Source organism: Rhipicephalus microplus, chromosome 3 (genome assembly GCF_043290135.1).
Source record: "Rhipicephalus microplus isolate Deutch F79 chromosome 3, USDA_Rmic, whole genome shotgun sequence".
NCBI lineage: Eukaryota > Metazoa > Arthropoda > Arachnida > Ixodida > Ixodidae > Rhipicephalus > Rhipicephalus microplus.
In genome coordinates this window covers 178,410,356-178,435,266 of record NC_134702.1, presented here as the reverse complement: position 1 = coordinate 178,435,266, position 24,911 = coordinate 178,410,356, and the positions used below count along the sequence as shown (strand labels likewise).

The following is a 24,911-nucleotide window of genomic DNA, read 5'->3' as shown; positions in this document are numbered from 1 at the left end:
ACGTAGAAAGAAAAGGAAAGGCGGTCACAAGACGAATAATGCTACGGGCAACGCTGGAGACCGGGAAATCGCCGCTCCTACCAAGACACCAGCTGCGGCTGCTCCAGGAACGCCGCCACGGAACGCTCTCGGAGTTTCCCAGGGTGGCTTCAACTTGCAACCTACCTGGGCGGACAAGGTAGCCAGAACAGGTGAGGCCCATGCCCCCGCGCAACCAGGGCAACTGTCACAGCAAATGCGAGACAAAATACAATCACTAGCGCGCGAGAATGCGTCTCTTCGACAGGAATTAGCTGATATTAGGTCGATCCTGCAAGAAATGCAGCAGCGAGAGCGCGCGTCTAGCGATCAAGCTACCGCAGCCACAGCGTCTGTCAACAGAGGGGCGAAACGCAGGGCAGGCCCTGAGCCCATGGACGAGGAGGCGCTTAACGTTTCAAGCATCCAAACACTGCTTGAAAAGCTAAGAAATGACGTTATTGCTGAAATTACTCCTATCAGGCTCCAACTGACCGAGCACACTGCGAGGCTTCAAATTTTAGAATCATACAAGCAGCACGCACTGCTTGGTAGACCCCCTTTGAGTCAGTAAAATGGCTAACGCAAGCAATCTAGTAATCTGGCAATGAAATTGCGTCAGCTTCCGCGAAAGGAAAGCAGTACTGCAACACTTTCTTAGCTTAGCTACCGAAAGGCCATCAGTAATTCTCCTCCAGGAAACGCTCGCCGATGTCATCGCTTTTCGTCACTATCGTGCAGAAGCGTATTTCAAAGAGGGCAAGAGGGGTGTAGCGACACTCATCTCAAAGCATCTGGCCTGTTTACCTCATGACGTTAAGCCGGACTTAAAAATTGAACGCATCATGATCGAGCTCATCCCGAACGCTAAACTTAAGCAATCCGTTTTTATTTTAAATGTTTACAGCTCACCAGCCGACAGAAAAGAGACGTTTCATGCTCTTTTCCACAAAGCATGTAAAATTGCCGGTGATCGAACGCTCATCATAGCAGGGGACTTTAACGCACATCATCAAGATTGGGGCTATATCAAGGATACCGCAAAAAGCAAAGCCCTCGCAGCACAGATCATAACTTGTGGTCTCACATTGGTCACCGATCCACGATACCTCACCAGAATAAGCAATTCGGTCAGCAGGGATACCACACCAGATTTGACCATGGTTAGGAATGCAGAGGAACCCATATGGACTAACTTACAAGAGAATCTTAGCAGTGATCACTACATTACCAGCCTCACGACAAGAATCTCGTCACCACCGCTCAGAAAATTTCACGTCACAGATTGGGACCTTTTCAGAGCTATCAGAAAGCAAGACGAGAATAAATACAACTCGTTAAACGAATTAATCACTCGCCTCAAAGAAGACGTTGCTGCTTCCACAAAGGAAGTGAAGACAGAAAGAGAAATAGAGCGCATGGACAGTCAATTAGCCCACCTTCTGGAGGCTAAAAACGCACTGCAGGCTCAATGGAAAATGCAGAAACTAAACCGGCGCCTACGCAAAAATTGCTGAACTTCATAGGCAGATAGATGAGCATAGTGAAATGCTAGCTCGACAGCAATGGGACGAAGTATGCAATGCCGTCGATGGGCAAATGAGGATTGGTGCGAAGTGGAACCTCCTCAAACATCTACTGGGAGATAAACAATCCAAAACCAATCAGCAGCTTACAATTGACAGACTTATTCACAACCTAAAGAACTCTGGTCTGACAGAGACACAAATTATCGATGAGCTCGCCTCGAGATATCTTTGCACAGAACCCCCCTCACACAATGACTACCCTCCTGCTTTGCCAGAGAACGGAACAGACCCTGTTGGTTTCCCCTTCACGTGCGCAGAGGTACGAGAGGTTCTATATGAGCTCATCGGCAGATCAGCTCCGGGTCCCGATGGGATCAGTAACAAACTCTTAAAGAATTTACCTGACGAGAATATCGAGCTTCTAACGTATAAAATCAATGAGGTGTGGGAGACCGGCGAGGTTCCAATAGAGTGGCGCGACGGGACCGTCATCCTCATTCCGAAGCCGCAGAAACCCCGGAGCTTGGCTCGCTCCGGCCGATATCTCTCACTTCATGTGTAGGGAAGGTCGCTGAGCACGTTATCCTCAAGCGGGCCACTCAATTTGCCGAGGAAAGGAATCTCTTTCCATTTAATATAAGTGGATTCAGGCCGTCTATGTCAACGCAGGGTGTAATGTTGCTTTTAAAACACAAGATCATTGACAGGGTCTCCAGAGACACCAGAGCTGTTTTGGCACTTGACCTGGAAAAGGCCTTCGACAAGGTCAAACACTCTCACATACTTCATTCCATTAAAGAAGCGGGTCTAGGAGAACATTTTTACAACTACATCAGCTCATTTTTTAAGAATAGAAAAGCTACCATTCGCCTAGGATCTCTCGGCTCGAAGACGTTTGATCCTGGCAGAGGCACTCCACAAGGGGCAGTGCTATCCCCATTTCTATTTAACTTATCGCTGAGAGCACTTTCCCACAGTCTGGCCGAGATTGACAGTCTCGGTCACGCCTTCTACACTGATGACATCACCGTCTGGTGCGAGGGAGGTAGTGATGGGCAAACTGAAGAGCGATTACAAGCAGCGATCAGGGTTGTCGAAGATTTTCTTCACAAGGCAGGACTCTGCTTGTCGGCTAATAAATCGGAACTGCTCCTTTACCGGCCAACAATCGGTACAAAGAAAGGAAGTTTCCCCAATATCTTGATCACCACAACAAACGGCTCTATTATTCCGATCGTAAAGAAAGTTAGAATTCTCGGTATGTTTTTGGAGGAGGATGGCAGTAATGCCTGCACGTTAGAACGCATCGTAGCCAAAGCCAATTCCATGACAAAATTAATCACGAGGGTGGCCAACAAACGAGGGGGGTTATCCGAGGAGAACCTTCGTAGACTCTTTCACGCCTTCCTAATGAGCCACATCAACTACATCGTCCTGGCCCAAAAGTGGAGCAGGAGGGATGAAGCTTGATTAGAATCAATAATTCGCAAGAACATAAAAAAGGTACTGGGTCTCCCACAGAGCACCAGTACAGAACATCTATTGGCGCTGGGTGTCCACAACACCTTCAGCGAAATAGTAGAGGCACAACAGGTCACCCAAGTTGCAAGACTGGCTTCCACGGAGGCTGGCAGACAGTTACTAGCGCATATTGATACACGGTCTCCCATTGCCAGACAGAGGGAGTGCGCACATCCTATCAAAGTCAGGGAAATGTATACAGTATCTCAGATACCTAGAAACATGCACCCCCAATACAACTGCGGCAGACGCAAAGCAAGGGCCAGAGCCCTTCTTCAAACAGCGGCTACGATTGAGGACAATGTCGCTTTCGTTGACGCAGCGCAATACGCAGCTTCCAATCACTTTGTTTAAGCAGCTACGTCGTTACGGGGAGAGCTGCTAACATCACTTACGCTCAAAAATTCGGATGCCGACAAAGCCGAACAGCTGGCAGTGGCCATCGCCATGACCACAACGAACTGTTCTACTATTTACATGGACTCGCAAGCCGCTCTAGAGCATTTATGAAAGGCTCGGTGTGCACAGAAGCCGTGCGCGTTCTTTCTGCTGCATCTTGGACAGGCAAAAAGCATATAATTTGGTTCCCTGGTCATGTGGGCAGTGATGCTCACGAAACCATCCCAAACGCCAATGAACTTGCACACTCCCAGGCGCGAGGTCTCACACACCGTGCTGGAATGGGCACTCGGAGGCTGAGGGAGGGCAGTGGCGAAGGGACCCTCTTCTCACTTTCAACGAGGTTTGTAAGCACTATAAGCTAGGGCGTAGGAAGTTTAGGCCTTCACACCCACACTTAAACACACCACAGGCAATCACCCTGCAAATGCACCAAACAAACAAGTATCCATGTCCATTTATTTGGTCAAAATTCATATACGGAATAGACCCACGTTGTCCGCGCTGTGGTCATCCGAGGTGCACCCTCCAGCACATGCTGCGGCAGTGTCACGACTTGCACGGGGACTCTGGGTCTCCCTCAACTGAGGAAGACTGGCTCCGGCTTATTACCAGCTCCGCAAAGGACCAGCAGCTAAGGGCTGTCCAGAGAACCCGCAAGGTCGCCGAGAGCTTTAACGTCCCGGTACTATCGTGGGCAGGGCCCCCAGACGGTACCCCCTGACGGGGGCACTCTCGTCTTCTCAGGACCAAATAAAGTTCTTTGACAGACTGACTGACTGATTGGTAGGCTGAACTAGAAATGTTGAAAAAGTGTTTCCCTAATATGTTGGCTTGTTCTTGTGTTGTAGTCTGGATGTCTGGGTTTGTAAGTATGGGGATAGTGTTGGCTGAGTAGTCTACTCTAAATTTCCTCAACTGGTCCCACAATTGTTTAGATGAGACAGTGATATTTATGGAAAATATATAATTGCGCCATGATGTCTTTTTGCGTTGTCTACAAATATATCGCGCCTTCGCTTAAACCTGCTTGAAGTTCACGAGGTTACTATATCTGGGGTACCTCCTCAGGACACCCCAAGCTCTATTTTGCAGTTTCTTTGCTTCGGTGCATTCCTTTTATTTTGGACATGTTTTGATGATTGTGATATCATTTCTTGTGAGGCTGCAGTTATGTCATCTGTGATTTTGTCATTTATGTCATTGATGGTCTGATTTGGCGAGATGGTGTCCTCGAGTTTCGCATTCTCTAAAAAGAGTGGCCAGTCCGCAAGATGAATTAGCCAGCAGCGTGGTTCAGAGGTGATGGTGAATAGTGAGGATGGCAGTTAGATGATTGCAGGTAGGTGATCACTGCTGTTTGAGTGGAGGACTTCCCACTTGAAATCATTCAAAACAGATGGTGATTCTGGATCGAGGCAACTAAACTTGCCTGAACTTGATGAAAAGCATGTTGGTGTGCCGAAGTTTAAAAGACAAATGTCATTCGATAAAATACAATCTTCGATGAGTTTCCCTCTCTCGTCCGTTTCGTCCCTGCCCAATCGTGTACCATGGGCATGAAAATCTCCTAAGAGAACAAACGGTTCTGGAAGTTGGGCAGTCAAGTCCTCGAGTTCTTGTAGTGTCATTTGTTCATTGGGAGAATGTAAATGGTGCAAATGATTATAGTTTTGTGTGCTATAATGGGGATTGCCACAGCCTCGAGAGGGGTGTTTAACGTGATTGCTCAGGTGGAAATGCCGATTTTTATTACAATTGCAACGCCTCCCGATAAAGAGCAACTGTTGCCGGTCCTTACGGATAACTGTATACCCTTTTAGTAAACGAGTCTGCTTTACTCCCATATTTGTTTCCTGGAGACAAAATGCTATCGAGAAAAATTTGTTAAAGATGTCTTTAATGTCACCTAAGTTTTGAAGTAGGCCTCTGGCGTTCCAATGAATAATGAAAGACATGATGGAATTAAAAGGAAGCAAATTTACTAATGATGTAAATTGATTGTTAAAATTATAGTAGGTGACATATGGTAAAAACTTGGTTCATGAAGAGTGATAACCACTCAGGTTATCACTTGGGTTGCAGCATTGGGGTCTTGTCCCGCTTGGCGCGCTCGAGAGAGCACTGGTCTTTCGGTGTCAATGATACCGAGATTTTAGGGTCGACCTCCATTCCCTTGTCAGAGGCGCTGGAGGATCAGTAGCCTCTGACGCCGCGAGACATGCATTTCAGGCTTTGGTGTGCGACTGAGTCGTGGGTCCTGCACAACCGAAGCAGGTAGGGCTGCTTTGGTTGTTGATGGTGGAGCAGCACTGGCTGCTACCACTAAGGGGGCAGGTAGAGCTGCTACGGGACCACTGGCTGCAATCCCCGTAGGCTCCTGAAGCCGTTGCAGTGTTTCCCCCTGCCACACCGCATTGGCATAGCTTTTCTGTGGTGAGAGCCCGAGCCTCTTCCTCGCTTCAAAGAAGGTTAGATTTTCTTTGACTGTTAGAGCAACTATTTCTTTTTCTTTTTTCCAGCAAGGACACAATCTGGAATAGGCCAGGTGGTCGCCTTTGCAGTTCACGCAGCTGGGAGATTCCTGACATTTCTCTAACATGTGGTCATCTGCGCTGCAGTTGGCACAGGTTTCTTTACCTCTACAAGATTGTGAAGCATGGCCGAACCTCTGGCACTTGAAGCAGGACCTCGAGCTCAGTATGTATGGTCTGACATTTATTTTCAGGTATCCTGCTTTGAGGGAGATAGGAAGTGAGCTTGTGCTAAAGGTTAAGGTGATGTGTTTTGTTGGGAGTTGTTCGTTGTTTCGTCTGATTGTTAATAATTGGACTTTTACTAAACATTGATCTTGGAAATCCTCGAAGAGCTCCTCGTCGCTCAGGTTCAGGAAATATTTTTCCGAAATAACGCCCCTACATGTGTTTAGAGATAGGTGAGCAGTGACTTTGATATCGATGTTTCCGATACTGACTATATCACAGAGCTTTGTTACTTGTTCTTTCTTCTTTAGTTCTATCGCAAGGTCCGCGGTGTTCATTTTTGATGCTTTGTATTCTTTTCCTATTGCTTCGGCTAGAGATTTCGCCAGCAAAAAGGGGGACAGTTTGCGCAGAGTTGAACTTCCTTCGCTATGCAAAATATGGAAACGGGGGAAGTTGTTAAGGTCGATTTGGAGGTTTAATTGAAATGGAACTTCAGCGCAACCTTTTTTTGAGGTCGATCAGGAAGTCGCGAGAACGCTTCCGCCATTAGATAGTTTGAAAGTTCGGCAACAGCGCCAACCGATTACCACGGAGCTCTACAGGGGGCATGGCAAAGCTTCATAAGAAAGTCTGCACGACACCAGTCGTCCGCCGCCGCTATAACCTAATGTGGTATACCAAGGTTAGATGACCACACACAGGTTAACCCTTGCTGCCAGGAAAATTGAAAGTAACTAGAAGAGAGGAGAAGACAGGAAAAATGTAAAGTGAGAGGGAAAACGAAAGTGTAGGTAGAGAGAAAGATAGGAAAAGGCAACTGCCGGTTTCCCCTGGGTGGGTGAGCCTAGGGGTGCCATCTACGTGGAGCCAGGGCCAAAGGGGTGTTTTGCCTCTGCCAGGCAGCCTTAAAAATCGAATCAACCGGCGTTGGCTCAACTACCAAAATCCCCTTTTCCACAAACACGACTCGGCCATGCATGGTTAGGCGTTGGAGGAGATTGAAACCCCCCGTTGGCTTGGGTCCGTGGCGTGGCTATACACCAAACGCCTGTTTGTACAGACGCCCCTGCGAGGCTTGGTAAGGAGTGAAATTAAAATGATGTAAAAGTAAATGAAACAAAACGCGAATACATGTGAGAAATCACTGTATACGGAACCTTAGTGCTGCATGCGACAGCACTCGGCACTGCACATGGCAAAGTAATTGTTGAAATAATTAGCTAGTAAATAAAAAGCAAAAGAACGCAATTATACAGCTAATTGATCATAAACAAGGTAAAAAGGTATGAACAGAGAAGTCACAGCAAGCAGTGGGAGATTGCATGTGAAAAATTGACGTTTTTTTTTAATTGACAGCAAGCAGTGTGAGATTGCATGTGAAAAATTGACGTATACAGCATCTTAATGTCTTTGCGTATCACAAGTGCATCTTAATGTCTTTGCGTATCACAAGTAAGGACTGAAAATCACGGCTAGTTAAAACAAAGGAAAACAAATACTGTATATCAAAGATGCACGAAAAGTGTACTGAAGGCCCGAAACGAATTGACATGAACGATCAAGTGAACTCAAGAAGAACAGTGATGAACATGTTGCTCCAATTGTTCCAAAAGAGAAATACTGCTCCATACTGCTTTGAAGTGCAATATTTGCTAGTAACTGCTTCGAACTTGTTGTGAAGTGGCGTTGGGGAAATTAAAAAGCACTGAACTACATCATGTGACCACCCAGCAAGCCCAATATATAAACAAATACAATCTGTACACTGTCTACTAGTATACGACTTGTATAGTAGCTCTATACTATATTATTGACAATGCTTCACATACTAGCACTTTTTGTATATATCTGATATAGTTGTATATTTTTACCTTACAAGCAGACTATTCTGGTGAAATGCATGCCAGACTTTTTGGTCATACTAGCTGCTGTTGTGATGACTTTGATATGTGACTGATTACAATCTGCACGTTCATCAGCTTTGACCTTCTTTACGTCACAAGAACAGCATTTTAAATGTTAGAACAATTCGCCTATTTGATTTTTGAAGTTTTTAATGCTGGATTTTTTGCAAAGTATGAAAATAGGACTTACTTGGTGTTCAATGACCATTCATTTGGCCCATTATGGCTCTGTCAATTCTCAGTGATTATTGCGTGTGCAGCACGGTTAATGGTGGAAAGTATTCTTGGTGGAAAGTATTGTTTCTAATCTGCTCCTAGCTATGTTTCTTATCTACTCAGACTACCGCACTTACTCGCGTAATGAATGTATTTTTTTTCTTTAAAAATCAGAGCAAAGTTGGGGGTGAATGTATTATGCTGGGTAAATTTTATAAAAACTTTTTCGGGAGGAGCAAAAAGTGTGGTAATGCAAAAAAAAAACGTTAGATAGCTTAGCCTTTTCCAATTGACATATGCATACATTGTTTAGAAACAGCTTCTTTGTTGCACTTTACTCATTTTCGGTGATTGATGGCGCTATCTTCTGCAAGCTGTCGCCCGGCTGCCCACACACGCCACAAAAGCGTTTTGCGGCTATCTGGTCAAGCTCGAACAAAATGATAAGCATTGGCATCGGAAAAGGCAACGTTCCGCAGTTGCACGCAGTAGCTGCGTGAAGGAAACCATGAACTGAGCGACTGAGCTTCAGCTTCGAATCGTCTGTGGCTCAAAAGCAAGCCAGTGGCAAAAGCAGAGCAGTCTCATTGCCATCACTATCGAGCAATGGCAGCGCCCATGCTTGCTGAACAGCGGCGGTTTCTGGTGGTGCCAACACGTATTTTAGACTTTGTCGACATATTTTCAGGTTTTCAAAATGGATCAAAATGACAAAGATTGTGTTTACTGTATAGCAATAAATATCTGAGCCTGGAACTGCATCGTGAAGTTTTGTTGAAGCAGGATGCGGAAAACAAGGTGTTCGTTGTGGTGACAATATTTATGCATTGACTCCTATGAACTGCTGATGGGGAACCGTGGAAATTTCTTTGAAGCGGTGTTCGTTGCAGCGGGGCTTGACTAGTGTAATTGTTCCACAACCAAAAATTTAATTTTTTTTCCCGTCTTTTTAAAATACACAACTGCAATCTAGATGAAGATACGCATCTGTGGAATAGTAGCGGCGGCTGCAACCACTTAGACAGCTGATTTGGCAGGAGACAGCAGCTAGCGCCTGAACAGCATGGTTCCAAGTTCAGTGAGCATATATGCCCCGATTCTTCGTAAAAGGAACGTTAAGACGACACAGAAAGTACAATGTTATGTTCTGTGAATGGTGTTAGCCATCTGTGACCGCCAAAGAAGCAAGGTTGAGGCAATCCTGTCAGCCTTTATACGCACTCCTCTGCAGCGATCGTGTCAGGCTTAGAGGTGTAAGGCTTAAAGAATGGCATGTAGTGAAATTCTTTCTTAACAAGACGGTAGAATATTCCAGGCAAGCTCTTGTTCTTCTTGCTGCTAATGAGAGGTGCAAGCTTGGTCGTACAACGCACTGACAATACGAAACCACATTTTGATTACTGACACCGTGGGGTGTTCTAAAGAGAAGCCCCGTATTTGTGGCGCAGTATTCGAGCGCATTGTTCCACTATTCGAGCTATAGTGATAGCATGACATGGTTTGCAAAACTTGTACCACTGCACGCAAAGCTAAATTTGAACACTACCTTTGAATGAGTGACCACGTGGCCTTTTTGCATGCTATGTATAACTTCTACCATTTTTAGGCTCAAAATATTGCTGCATCTGCTGTCAGTGAATCTGCAACATCTGCTGTCAGCATCAGACATGCATTTGCAAGGCCGGTGGGCTGTAATTCCACTGACGGAAAGCCCCATTTTGCGGCAAATTTAGCTCTTTCCAGCGTAGGTCATACTGTTTAAACTACTGTAAACAAAAAAAAAACTAAATAGTTTCCTCTATCTTTTGCTTGGCTGGACTGTCTGTTGGTTTAATTGGTAACAGCAAGGAAACGAGCGTCTCAATCTACTATTTACCTCTTGTCGTACTTATTAGCTTGGAAGCATGTCAAGTTCTTTTTCTAAAATCTCGGAGTCATGCTTGAAAGCCTTGTTTGCTAATCTCATTGTGACTTTTTTGTATTTAATAACTTCCTCGTGTTTTCAGGCTGTCTCATGATAAATCGTGTTAGTGCGTGAATGCAGGGCATCTGCGATGTGAAAAATGGCTGGTCAAAGACCAGGATCAGGAAGGCGGCTGATGGCACAGGCGTCATGGAAATAGTATCCACGAGTCACCATGAGCCTTTGCGTGAAGAATTTGTGTAAATACGAAAATTTTAGGTCCATGTAGCTGTGAGGTGAGCTTCATTGATGCTCCTATAGTTCATGGTATGTACGAACTGCCGCAGCGGCTGCTAGCGTGACCTGCAATTTTATTTGATGGTGGGGGGGGTGCAATCATACTTAAGGGGGGACGCGGCACTTCGGGACCGAAAATCAGCCAAAAAATCGAGTTTTCGCAGACCTTCTTTTCGCGTTCCCGACATCATTGCGCACCTATTTACAAAATTTCATAGCCGAATACCATCAACTTTTATCGTTATTCAACTTTAAAAAACCGAAAACGGGCGTCCTGCCCCTTAAATTGAGGGCGAATAGCGCAGGTTTCGGCTCTACGATACGTGGGAACTACGCGCTCGATCGGCGCCATTTTGGTCTTGTTTGAAAGAACGCGTTTTCAGCTGTTTTTTTTTATTCAGTAAGCAACATTGAGCGTTTCCCCGGCTCGAAAAACGGGGCCTCAAAGACGAAGAGCCGCGCTCACTGCCATTGGCTAAACGGCGCACGTGACTGAAATGGCGCTTTCCGGTTGGCTGGAAGCTCGCGGCTTGCGCCTGCATACGCGACCCGACGCCATTTTGAAAGGGTTACCGCTGTGACGCCTCGAAATCGGCAGAGCACTCTGAAGCTTCTGATCGTATCGCCATGCCTGGAAACGCAAAAAAGTATCGGACCGTGCACGCATTTGGTCGCAGGAAACGCAAAGGTCGTGGGAGAAAGTCTACGAAGTCATCAGAGCCCTTGGTTGACTCCGACGAACGATGTGTCGACGCTCCGCGGCCGTTATGCGATGGTGCGACCGAGCGCGTTGCCTCCGACGACGATGACGGTGAAGCGAACTCGGGACGACTACGAATCGACGCCAAGGTGGTGACAAACGCCGAAGTTGAAGAAAATCATGCCCGAGAGAAAGCGACGCTCGACCGGCTTTCATCGGCGCCAGCAACTGCACGGAAAATTGACTTTTTCACCGCGAGTTGTAGCGAGGCAACCGCACAGGACTCGGACCACGCTGCTCCTTATCTGCTTATGCATCTAGATATCCTAAACGCGATAATGGGTGCCTTGTGTTGCAAAGCCTGCCACGGACCGGCTACGATCGTCAGAGGGGATCGGGACTACGGACTTGCCGTGAAAGTGCTAGTGCAGTGTGAAAGGTGCGGCGAGATCGCGAATGAATGGACTTCGCCCCGCGCGAACGGCCCGAAAACGTGCAATCCGTTTGAAGTAAATCTTCTCGCTTCGAGGGCGATGGTGGCTACCGGCAACGGCCAAACGAAAATGAACGATATTTTCGCAACAATGGGCATCTCACACCGCGGTATGCACCACAAGACGTTTCAGCGGCATTTGAAGATCACGCTGGCACCCGCTGCAACGCGAGCGGCTGAGTCCGCTATGAGCGAATGTGCGGAAAAGGTTAGAACAATTTATGATGACTTGTGCTTCGGCCACCGGGGCAATATTGCCGTTAGCTACGACGGCACGTGGAAGACGCGAGGCCATTCTTCCCACATCGGCGTGGGCACAGTTATCGAATTATTTAGTGGCTACGTGTTGGACTACGTCGTTCTTTCCAACTTTTGCCTAGGCTGCGAGGTGGGCCCAAAGCCTAGTAGTGAGGGCTATCAAGAATGGAAGGCTAACCACAAATGCCAAAAAAATACGAACAGCAAAGCGGGGCAAATGGAAGTGGAGGCGGCTCTAATTCTATTTCAGAGGTCGCTTGAACGCCATGGCCTGCGCTACACAACTATTCTGTCTGATGGAGACTCTAGGACATTTTGCGCCATACAAGACGCCAAGGTGTATGGTTACATTGACGTGCAGAAGGAAGACTGTATTAATCATGTACAGAAACGGATGGGCACCGCATTAAGAAACCTGGTGCACAAACAAAAGTGCGATGGGAAAAGAGGCCTTGGTGGGAAAGGCAGGCTCACAGGTGAGCTGATCACCAGGCTGAGCACATATTATGGCCGGGCTCTGAAATCGCATGAAGGTGACGTGGGCGAGATGCAAAAGGCTGTGATGGCCACATACCGCCACGTCACCTCCACTGATGAATGCTCGGACCACAGTCTGTGCCCAGCTGGTGAAACTTCATGGTGTCGGCACAATGCCGCAAAAGCAAAGGGTGAGCCCGACCCCAGGCATGCCTACAATCTACCGAAAGACGTGGCAGAGGCATTACTACCGGTTTATACCCGGCTTTCGGAAAGAGCCCTGCTTCAGAGGTGCGAACGCGGCAAAACGCAGAACTCCAACGAGAGCCTACATTCGGTAATCTGGAGTTTGGCCCCCAAGGAGCACCATGCGTCCCTGTTCGCTGTTGAAGCAGCTGTTGCAGAAGCAGTGCTGCGCTTCAACACGGGCAATTTGAATTCTGCAACGGCAATCTTAGGTGAAATGGACATGAATGCGACAAGTACTGGTGCCAGGAGAGCGAGAGAAAAAGACCACCGTCGCAGCATTGTCTCCAACAAGAAAAGAACAGCCTCATTGGAACTCCGGAAGCTAGTGAAGAGGAGGCATGAGCACAGAATGCATTCAGACTATGCTTCTGGTGCGTTTTGAGGTTGTCTTGTTGCATCTTCTGCAATAAAAATGTGTGCCCACGTTTTTTCTCGATTTCTCAAAACGACAATTTTCATGTGCTTCCCATTATGCCGGAGCAATATCTCTTGTTCTATCTGGGTTATCATTACGATTTTTTTTTTGTTTCGAAGATAAATGCAGGGGATGTGTCGTAAAGTAAATTTTATTGTAATAATTTTTGGAGAAAATTCTCTAAATGGATCTTTTGTTTCAAGTGTAGATGGGCAAATTTTTCATGTCATATTCAACATCCCACAACTTTGCTTCGAAATAGCCCAGAACAATGATTTATACTTTATTGCACACGGTGAACATACCGAATTGGTTCTATAGGTTGCACATCAATATCCAAGTTACAGTTAATTAGCTAATTAGGCCTTAATTGAAAAAGGTGCTGTTCATTATATCTTTAAAACTAATAGTCACAGCAAAAAAAGAATTAGATTTTTGAAATCAGCAGTAAAATCTACATAGGCTCTCCAAATTTGACTGAGGTACTCGTAAAAATAAAAGAGTTTTTGGAAGGTGTAGCATCCCCCCTTAATGCATTTTCGTGGGTGTTTGTAGGTGTGCCTGCATATGTAGGCCTATACGCTACAGTACACAGGCAAATTATAAAAAATTCAGGAGGTGTTAGAACCCACCTTACCCCCCAGGCTATGCCCTGATAGCTGCCAGCCGGCCACGTACTACTGTATTTCCTTGAATATAATGTGCACCTCCTACGCGCGTCAGCCATTTCTGCCATTGTGTTTCCCCTGTGCGGCACTTCGCATGCGTGCTGAGGAGTTCGTCACCTTGTTATGCTTTCACATCGACAGCATGGAACGGTCGACTCCAATGACTCGACGAGTGCACCACGATGCTGCTTCTAGAAGAACAGTCATCGCGTGTGCAGAAGCGGACGGCAATCAGGCTGCTTCAAGGTCCTTCAGAGTTCCCGAAACGTGCAAGCGAGATTGGCAGAAACAAAAGCAGAAAATTGTCGACAGCAAAGCTTCACATAAAGGCTTCAGTGGACCACAGTAGGAACGGTTTCTGCAAATCGACTAGTTGCTTACCGAGTATGTGCTCGAGCAGCGAGCGGCACAGTGGCCCGTGAAGACAGATCTGCTCCAGGTGCGGCCTATGCTGTTAGCTTTAGAAAAAGGGCTCACGCAGAGCGAGTTCAAAGCGAGCAAGTGCAGGCTAACAAATTTCACACAGAGGAAAGGCTTTTCTCTCCGAAGGCAAACGGGGATATGCCAGAAGTTGCCGGAAGAGTATGAAGAAAAGCTTCACAGTTTTCAGAGGTTCGTCCTAAACTTGTCACACAATAACTACTTCCTTGGGCAAATAGGGGATGACGATCAGATGCCTCTATGATTCGACATGCCTGGGACAACAACTGTCGAGAAGAAGGGGGCAAAGCAAGTGCGCGTGCTGACGTTCGGCGATGACATCTGGCAAAGCTCTGTTGCACGTCAGATGAGCACAAGCTTCCCCCACACCTGATACTTAAATGGAAGATGCTCCCAAAAGGAGTCGTTTTCCCTAATGGTGTCATCGTGCGAGCCAACGAGAAAGGTTGTATGACAACGGACTTGGTACCGGATTGGATTGATCATGTCTGGCGGAAGCAGCCCGGCGCCAGTTTGGGCCTGTGAGCGATGCTCATGTTCGACGCGTTCATGTGCGATCTCAACCAGCGGATCAAGAATAAAAGCTCATCTCGTGCAATACGGACCTTGTAATCATACCTGGCAGCACGATGTCACAACTTCAACTGCTTGATGTACACCGACTGGCTGATCAATGAATGACACGATTTCATGCCAAGCAACAGGATTAAGCGTGCCACTCTGCAAGACTTCGCTGCATGGGTAAAGGATGTGTGGTGTGCAATGCCATCAGCCATGGTCGTTGGGGCATTCAAGAAATGTGTCATCTCAAATGCCATGAAGGATACCGAGGATGAGATGTTTTGGGCCGTTTACAGCGATGAGGAGTTGTCCGACAGTGACGAGGACTGACCCATTACGGGACTCGTAACATCACCATGGTGGTCGCAGTTTTAGCAGCAGGGCCAGCTGTCTGGCTTTGTGTTTTATCTTTCGAAACTTCAGTGCATTAAAACCCAAAATACTTGTTCTTCTGAATGTGCAAAGGCTGAATCCTACTGACTTTATTCTTATCTCTTCTGTCGCGAAAAATGGGTGCGCATTACAATTGATGTTTTACTTCTCTTTTTGTCCTGGAAACCGGGTGCGCGTTACAATCAAAAGCGGGATAGAATCGAATAATTTCGTATATCTCACCGAGCCGAATGTGGCCCTACAGAGGCTGGCACTCGGTCAGGTCAGCTAATAAGGTCGTCCCTACGTCGGTGGCCATAACATCAGCCAACGCGAGGCCGGTGTCATCCCCATTAGTGGGCAAAACTCGGCAGCCAACCTATGCCCAACCTCGGCCACGTTGGCCAGTGACCTTGGGACAGCGTAGTGATGAGCACTTTTGTACTGTTGGGACGCTATCTAAGCTTTCTTTCAAACATGTCGAGTCTGCCACTCACTTGCCAAGAGATGCTGAACATCTACGCAGACTACAGTTAAACCCCTTTATAAGAGGCATGCTCTGGGCAGCCATTCTCGCCTCCTATATCAGATGTCTTTTATAGGTAGGGCACCATGTAGGAATTCTTTTATCAATTCATATTTTACTGTAGGCTACTGGTGTCTTTTTTAGCCATTTGTCTCATATATTAGTTTTTTATAAAGGGTTTAATTGTACTTAAAGACTCCCAAGATGCCTCCCGCATGTGCAAACACACTTGCACAACTACGTGTGCTGTTGAAAAAAATTTTTACATGCTTCGTCTGCAAGAACAAGGGCGTAATGTCCAAATCTAATGGTTCCCAGGACATATGGCTATACCAGGAAATGAGGGCACGCTGTTAATAGCCGCAAACGTAATGCACATTTAAAAAGGGAAAAAAAGAGGCACGATGCATGGCACGTGGACCTTGGGTTCTTTAACTGAAAAAAACTCAGGTGTTTGGACGTGCATCTCGAAGCTCTTCAGGGGTATTGTCCTTGTAGCCAGTTTATTCTTATAACGACATTTTGAGATTTTATAGGATCACTGACGAGTGCATGCCATGCTATCGGTCCAGCTGAAACCACCTGAATACACATTGTGCAACTCACTAAAAGAAACTGAATATAAAGTGACAGCTGTGACACTGTGGATGCAATAATCCGAACACAACCAAGCCGGTTATTGAGCAAAAATATCGCAAAATCTTCTCAGAATTCACAGAAAACAAATAGTGTCCATTTGGCACACGTAGGCTTCGAAACGGATGAACCATTAACAAGCTGTTTTTTGTTTGCGCCACTTCAAATCATCGCACATTTCGAACGCAGTTTCAACATGTACGCCGCAAAAGTTCCTCAAGCACTTTGCATATAGTAGTTATGCGGATAAACTTATTCAATATTAAACATATACGCTTTAAAACTGTTCAGAGTAAAAAAACGATGTGTACATTTAAACGACGAGATGTTTGCATATTAGATATAAATGCTGCAGCTCAACATGAGCATGCCAAGCGTTGAAACCCCCAAAAGTTTGTAAAATAAGCAACTATGCATAAGAAGTCCATCCAGAGGTGAGCTGAAAAATTATTTTAGAGCTTTCCGTAGGTGGCGCCGGTTGAGTCCTAATGACCCCATAGAAAGCACCTCAATGGTGGGTTTTTCATAATTCTTAAGGGGGGAGGCTACGATCAGATACCAACTTTTTTGTTTATTGAGATATCTTAATGAAATTTTCAGGATAGACTTATAGCAAAAGCATTAAAAGAACTACAAAATTTCATCAAGTTATGTTCACTGGTTTTCAAGTTACAGCAGAATATCAGGGTAGTGCACATGGTTCTCTTATTCCAGGCCTGGAGAACTTTCAAAAGGTGCTGGAACTGTGAAATTAACTATGATGATTCCCAGATTGATACTCCAGGGGGTAACAGAGCCCTTTTTTTAAATTTCCTTGCTGAAAAGTTTTAGCAGACCATCAATCTTTGTGTTCGTGATTAGGATATTATCAATCAAATTTTGCTTAAATATAATAAATAACACACACAATATATTGAAAAAATGGGCTTGTCACCCCCTCAGAAATTTATTCATGTACATAATAAAAAAAGACTTATGGAAATCCAATGAGTGGTTCCAGAGATATGGTTGGAATAAGCAGCCTCACTAGCCAAAAAAGTCATTTTGAGAAAACGGCGTTTGAAAGTTTTGAGCACATAGGCAGTTCTAAAATGAACCTGCAGCGTAACTGGAGGTGTCCTTTGGCACTCTCTTTCTTTGCCGCCTTTCCATCTTCTCTAGGGATCGCTTCTTAGCCTTTTTCAAGCGCAGAGAATCTTTCTCGGCTGCCCGTTGAATGGCCAGGTGGCCAGGTGTTAGTCCCACTGATGAAGCTAGCTCTTGGGTGGCCCTGTAGCAGCCAGCATTGTATCTTAGCACTGCATCATGCAGTGCTGTCTCCACAGCAATCAGTGACGCATGCTGCTCTTTGGGCATGAGGGACCACAGCACAGAGTGAAAGGACTCTGATGCATTCTGCGTCTTTGCTCCCAGGCAGCGTTGCAGAAGAGAAGCCTGTGAGAGCCTCTCATAAATGGGTAGAAGTGCATCTGCAACATAGCGTGGCAGCTTGTACGAATGCTTCGGAGGTGGAACACCGGTAATCTTGCTGGCATTGTGACGACACTAGGAGTCTGCACCCTCTGGGCACAAGTCGTGGTGCGGCTCCTCATCCGTCGACGTCACATGGTGGTACGATGCCATCACTGCCCGCCGCATTGCAGCCACATCATCGGAATTGTTCCGTAGGGCCCAGCCATAATAATCTGTCAACTTGTCGATGAAGGCCTTTGTCAGCCTGCCCTTCCCTCCCAAAGCCTTGTCACTTTTCTGCACAAGGTTGCGAAGTGCAGTCCCCATCCTCTTCTGAACGTGGTTCAGGCATTCCTCTTTTGAAATGGGGACCAGTCCATAAACATTTTCTTGTACAAGGGCAGAGAAGGTGGCACTATCTCCATCAGACACGAGTGTTGTGTAACGGAGGTTGTGCTTCGACAGTGAGCGTGAAAAGAGGATGATAGCTGCCTCAACCTCCATTCTCCCTGATTTAGAGTCGGTGTTTTTCTGGCACACATGATTCTCCAGCCAGCATGCATAGTCTGCATCTCCAGGCTTTGGCCCTACTTGGCAACCAAGGCACTGATTAGACAGCACAACGGCGTCCAAGATAAGGCCCGTATGGTATTCCATAATTGCCCCGACTCCCATATGGGATGTGTGCCCACGCTTGTGCCATGTTCCATCATAACAAACTGTTATATCCCTGGTGAAATATTGATCCATTTCTTTGTAAGTGGCTTTTACAGCAGAAGCAGATTCTGCATAGAAATTTTCTATGCATTGTGCCTGCGGTTCCCTGAATTTCTTCAGGTGCTTCTGAAAAGTCTTGTGATGGAGGCCACGATGGGACACGTTCATCGGTGCCCAAAAGTCGTTGAGAGCTGTTTGTCCCTTGCCTATTTGTTTTGTTGCCATAATGGCTCTTACATTCACATCAAAGGCCTTTGTGTCATCCTGACGAGATGAACTCCATGAGCTTGAAACTACTCCACAATTCAAGCATACTAGCTCAAGCTTTGCAGCAAGTGCAAGTTGGGTGCCTTCTCGTACCTTCATCCCAATCGCGGTGCACCGGTGGCACGGGGTCCGAGATAGGTCGTCTAGGGCATCTATTTGCACAAGGAAAAATTTTTCGCCTTCACTTGTAGCGGTGGCAGCTTCATGATCGCGCTCCATTGCCTGAAATTTCTGCTCCGTCGCTGGCATAGCGCCAAGTTCTCTTTGCACAGCAGCGCGTTGTTGATCCGCTCTTTCTCCTCGCACGTCAGGAAACTTGTTCGTAAATGCACAGTTGACGACGCGATCGCACTCGAGGCCGATGAAAGAGAAGATGCGGGAGCCACTGTCGATGAGCACGAGACACCAGGCGCACTTGTAACGACAAATTCTTGCACCGGCGGAGCAGGAGTCCCGTTGCTAGGCGCGTCGATGCGACCACTCTCTTGCGTAGATGAAGCAGAAGCTGCCCCACAGGTACCGTCGGTGCGATCACCGTCGGCGCACGTGCGAGCGGAGAGCCTCGCCGCGCGGACAAGCTTCATAGCTCGCTTCCTTGCACCGAACGATTGTAGCGTCTTCTTTTTCGTTGGGCGCATCGTGAGCGAACACAACAACGGTCTCGTATAGACGGTTGAAAATCGTCTCGTAAAGACGGTTGAAAATCGTTTCGAAGACAGTTGAAACGTGGAGAGTAAGCGAACGGCTGCAACGATACACGGAAGCGAGCGGAACACAAAGACGCCGGACGGAGGAGCAGCAGACGAGCGGCCGCATCGGCCGTATTATGCGCAAGAGCGCTACGTCATCGCGCACAGCAGCCAATGGCAGTCGCGGGCTCCCCCGCGTCCTTGGGGAGCGCGTGCTTCGCCCAATCCCAGCTGCGTGCCTCAGCCGCGGGAAACTTGAAAGCTCTCGCGAGCCCTCCAATCATGAGCGGGTTGCTCCTCTCCTGCGCTGCCGCCGGCGACGCAGGTGGCGGGGAAAGAAAGAACAAGAATTCACAAACAAAACAACACCAAAATGGCGGCGCTCCGTCGAGCGGTCGAGAAACTGCGATCACGCCAAGTTGGGGTATTTTGAGCGCTCGCGCGCCACTCGAGGGCCGCCGCGGCATGTTCTAAACTTTATTTCAAATGGTTTCGCGACGAATTAGACGTTGATATTTACAGAAAAGGTAGTTTATGACACATACTGCCCGAATATGTGGTTTGCCAAAAATCGACTTTTTCGCGATTTTTCGGTTTTCAAAGGCCGCGTCCCCCCTTAAACAGTTCTTGAAGTTCTTCAGTTTCCCCTTGTTGTTGTTGTCCATTGCTGCCATCTCTTTGCAATCTCTAACACATTCGATTTACCTAACACTTCTTCAAATGTCTATACTCGTCAGCAGCATGCACAGCTGCGAGAGCTTTACAGACCTGAACGTTTCTCAATTCCTTTTACATGCACCCTTGCTGCTCAAACTAAGAGCCCTGTGGTCAAGAAATCTCTCAGTAGCATTTGCAGCCCCTACAACACTCGGGCACAGCTAAACCACATCATCGACACTGCCCGCTTGACTCGGGACCACAGGCATTAACCCTTTGTGGCCCGTTGTCGGGTAGTGCCGGACAAATTAGGACAGTTGTAGCGGTCTGCTGTTAGGCACCACTCGACAGGAGCGTTCGTGCTTTTATTTTCGCGGTTTCCTCATTGCAATTCGCGCTCATTTTCTCAAACACATGAAGCACCATATCTTGACTCGACAGGAGTGTTTGTGGTTTTATTTTCGCGGTTTCCTCATTGCGATTCGCGCTCATTTTCTCAAACACATGAAGCACCATATCTTGACGAATAAGTGAGCTTTGTTGAGGTTTACTTTTTTTGCGCTAGGTTGCAGAACTATGTTCAGCACAGAGCCCAGAACGTACTTCCTCGCACCCGGTTCGCTGAAAAGCCTGGCCACGTTTTCACCGCATACGTTTTAACGTGGTGCTTTCAGCAAAAGCTTTAGCCAGGAAGAGTACTACATGTCTCCACCAGAGAGTCAAAACAGTGATTCAAAAGGAGCGAGTGCCGTAGACTACGATGACGGCGGGGGAGTCTACACAGAAAACATGGGTTAGCCATGGGGATCCTTACTGAGTGAGCTATGCATTGTCGCAAGACGATGAAAATGTCGTGAAAGCTTTTTCTCTGGCTTCTGGAGGTTTTTATAGTCAACAGTGTCATTTTGAGGTGCATACAGCTGCGGAATCATGGGCAGAACGAACAGCAACACCTGCAGTACGTGAGGGCTGGAGCCTGAAAGCAAGATTTGTCTGCAAGGAAACGGTGCAAATAAAGACTAGATGGAAGGAGCCACTACATCTACAAGCTCCAAGGTCAAAGCAGCAGGGACTGTGTCATTTGTAGCGATAGGCAAACAAAAGGAGGTAGGAGAGAAACTGTGTTTTTATGCGAAATCTGCAGCAACAACCCTAGCCTGCACCCAGGAGAATGCTTTGAGGGTATCATACGACACCCCAATATCTCTAAAGGAGTTGCCTGTAGAATGCAGGAGCAAATATAAATATCCTGTGAGTTTTTATTTCAGAGTGCGTTTTTCTTCGCGGCGCCAAACACTGGCGAAATACTTTTGAACCGGTAGAGCCGGAAAGTGGGTAAAAGTTTTCGACAGCAAAGGGTTTAGCCATTGCCTCAATCCCCTTCAATGACGACGTCTGCTTTCCAGGACTGGTTACTGCCTAGTACACCATATTGCTATGGCCACTGCTAAGCTACAAGAATCACTACAGAAATGCCCGAACGACTACCAAGGCTTCAGCCACTAGCATGAGGCTTCATATTGGGTGCGATGGCCAGAGCGAGAAATTGTCAAACGTTATCCTGCCTCTCAATTTTACTGTGCACCCCCCGCTCGTTTTCTCTCTCCCATCACTCTGTTGATAATTTACAGCAGTCCCCCAAGAGCAAAGATATGACTAAAGAAAGGCCAACAACTTCCCCTTGTGCAAACATTTTGTAGAGTGATCCCAAATCCTATACTAAAAAAGTGAGCTGCTAGGCTAATAAGGGCACTTGCTAGGTTGATTTGGTAGCTATTCATTGTTACGTTCCAGCGCACTGCTTGAAAGACGAACACTTCAGAGGAAGGACTAGACAGACACAAGTGCAATGTGCTCATGTTCGTCTAATCCTTCTTCTAAAGCGTTCGTCTTTTAAGCAGTGCTCAATAACGTTACCATGCTAGGTTAACTTGGCATACCATTTCAATTTGTACCTGTAGCATTCACTGCTTTACCCATACAGTGAAACTGACTCTTTTAAATTTATGAAACGGCAAATGCAGAGACATACCTGGAGAAGCACCTTGTGGCTCTGTTTGTGTAGCACTTGTTGACAGAAGCTTGTTTTCATCTGCTTGTGATGCTTCTTCATGGCGAGTGGGTAGCCGCACTTGAACGGACTTATTGGTGACACGGCCCAGCTCACATGCTGGCTCTGTTGATGTTGCTACGGGTTTTCCTGACTCAGGAGCCAGGCCCCATGCTTCATCACGTACTGGCTCTGTAGCAATGTCATCCTGAAATAAATTGGCTAGTGTTGTTACGAGTGATCATGCCGACGGTTATTGCTTTGTAATACAATGAAAGCAATCCTACACTATCTGTTTTGCAACAATGGCTTGATCCTGATGTGTGCCTGATGGTTGTGTCTCTAGATAGCAACTGTCTAAGAAGCCGCGACAGTTTATAAAAATTTAAATTACCAATCCATAAAAGAGGAAGTTATGGTAATAACTAAAACAGAACGATATGATAATAACTAAAATGGATATTCTCCAGAAATGTTTAAACAATTTAGTGATACCACTTATACGACTGAAATTGCATGGTCTAGGTTTTTCAGAAACTTTGCCTTTTGCAATTTCCATCAATGCTGCTCAAACTAACACACTACTAGCATTTTATTTTTCTGAGCACCTGATGAATTTGAAAACATCGCGCTTGCGTCATCCAAATTTAAGCCTTTGTGCGCAAGCGTGAATTTTTTCCCACCTGCCAATAGCATCAGTCGCTGGGACACAACGTTTTAGTGAAGAAGTGCGCAGAGGTCTCGTCGGTTTTTCATTGCAAGGAAAATGACGGAGTGACTGGAGCAGCGCTACTGCATCGAAATTTGCCAAAAACTGGGTGACAGCCAAGTAAAAACCATTCAAAAAATCAAGAAGACTTTCGGTGACAACGCTATGAGCCGCAGCCAGATTAAGAAATGCTCCAACCAGTTTAAAGCTGGCCGCACATCGATGGAGAATAAGCCACTCTCCGGTCGGCCACTAATAAGCCGAGGCGACCTGGTCCTTACCGAAGTAGACACTGTGGTGATGTGGGACCGTCGTGTGACTGTCTAGGAAAGTGGGGAAGAAATGGGCATGAATGCCTTCTCTGCACATTCCGTTGTGACCGTGAAGATTTGCCCATGATGGGAGTAGAGGAGAAATTCGTACCGTAACTGCTCACAGAGGAACAAAAGCAACTTCCTGTTGAAGTCTCACAGGACATGCTGTATTTCACAAGCAGTGACCCTAACTTCATAAACACCATTATCAATGATGATTAGTTTTGGGTATACAGGTACAACCCAGAATTCAAATCCCAGTCGTCCCGGTGAAAGAATTTCACGTCACCGCCTTAAGACCAAAGAAGGTCCACCAAGTGCACAGTAACGTCAAAGTGGTGCGGAGTGGTTTTTTTTACTCCTGCGGTGTGGTACACCACGAGTACACACCAAAAAAGTCAAACAATCATCTAAGAGCACTACAGGGATGTCCTCCCTCGTCCATGTTATGCTGCGAGGCACAAGAAACCTGAGCTGTAGTTAACAGGAAACTGGTGAATTCACCACGACAATGCTCCTGCACATTCCTCACATTTGGTTCAGACTTTTTAGAAAAAAAAGCCAGACTCCTGTAGTTGAACAGGCTCAATATTCTCCTGATATGGCCACTTGGCTGTTTCTCAAACTATATGGCTGTTTCTCAAACTCATGAGGACATTGAAATAGAGCCATTTCAGACAAAGGGCATTATGGCTGCAACAACAACAGCGCTAAACTCTATTCCGACAGAGGCCTTCTCAGAATGCTTCCAACAATGGCAGCACAGCTGCGAGAAGTGTGTGGAGTCCCAAGGGGACTACTTTGAGGGGGATTAAGTTTCCAATGCTGTAATTATGCCAGTTCTTTTTCTTTCACCAAAGCTCTAATACTTTTCTAACAGACATAGTCTATTTTTATGTACGTGGATTCAGAATGATTATTAGAATGTTATCAGATACTGAAAATGCTTGTGTGAATCCACATGTGTACGACGCGCACTGAAATGGCGATGATACACTAGAATATTCTAACATGCGGTCATTCTACAAGCGAGCTAGAGTTGACAATATCTTGGCCTCGCGTGTCGTTTCACAACCACTCTGTAGTAACAAATGTGTCATTATCATACTTTCATATTTATTACACTGTAATTTTACTACTGCTTCGACAAAGCTGAGTGAGAGCGTAATCAGTTGCCATGTACTATGCTAGTAGTGCAAAGCTCTTACTCAAAGCACATTTTACAGGCCAATGTATAGAAACTTCAGTCAGTAAAAGCCTAAGAAACAGTGCCAGCTACACTTTCAACCATTGCTGCTCCTCCAAGGGCAAATTTACACAAACATTCTACGGTTCTTAATTCTTTATCTGACGTCAAGCACTTCTTCAGTGCTTCAAGCTATTGACATTCCTATTGTAGTGGGGAATTCACAAGGCAATGATAGTGGGACCATCGCTGAGTGCGAAGCGCGAGCACGAGCTGTAGACACTGGACTGCCCGAGCATTTGTTCCTGTACCGGCTGTCTGCCTATTATCTGGCGTCGCTAATAAACCCCCTTGCAAAGTGGTGGAAGTGTGCTGGGTACGCAAACCTGGAACTTCGAAGCCGGAAGCTGCCCACTACATCAGCAATGCCTGATCAGACGACCGAGCAAGGCACCACCCAGCAAAGCACGGCCCAATCTCAACTGGTCATCGTGCCTACCACCCTGCGCCAACGAGATCCGCCCTTCTTCAGTGGCACCGAGGACCAAGATGTGGAAGACTGGTTGCAGCTGTTTGAGAAGG

At 46.5% G+C, this 24,911-nt stretch overlaps 1 protein-coding gene across 1 annotated transcript in view; it reads right to left on the bottom strand.

The window, feature by feature from the left end:
- LOC119160954 (uncharacterized) overlaps positions 1–24,911 on the bottom strand; it is an 86,489-nt gene that overhangs the window by 36,434 nt on the left and 25,144 nt on the right. Inside the window, exon 2 of the mRNA XM_037413235.2 lies at positions 22,103–22,328. Within this exon, the coding sequence (XP_037269132.2) occupies positions 22,103–22,328 (226 nt within the window). The remainder of the gene's footprint in view (positions 1–22,102; positions 22,329–24,911) is intronic.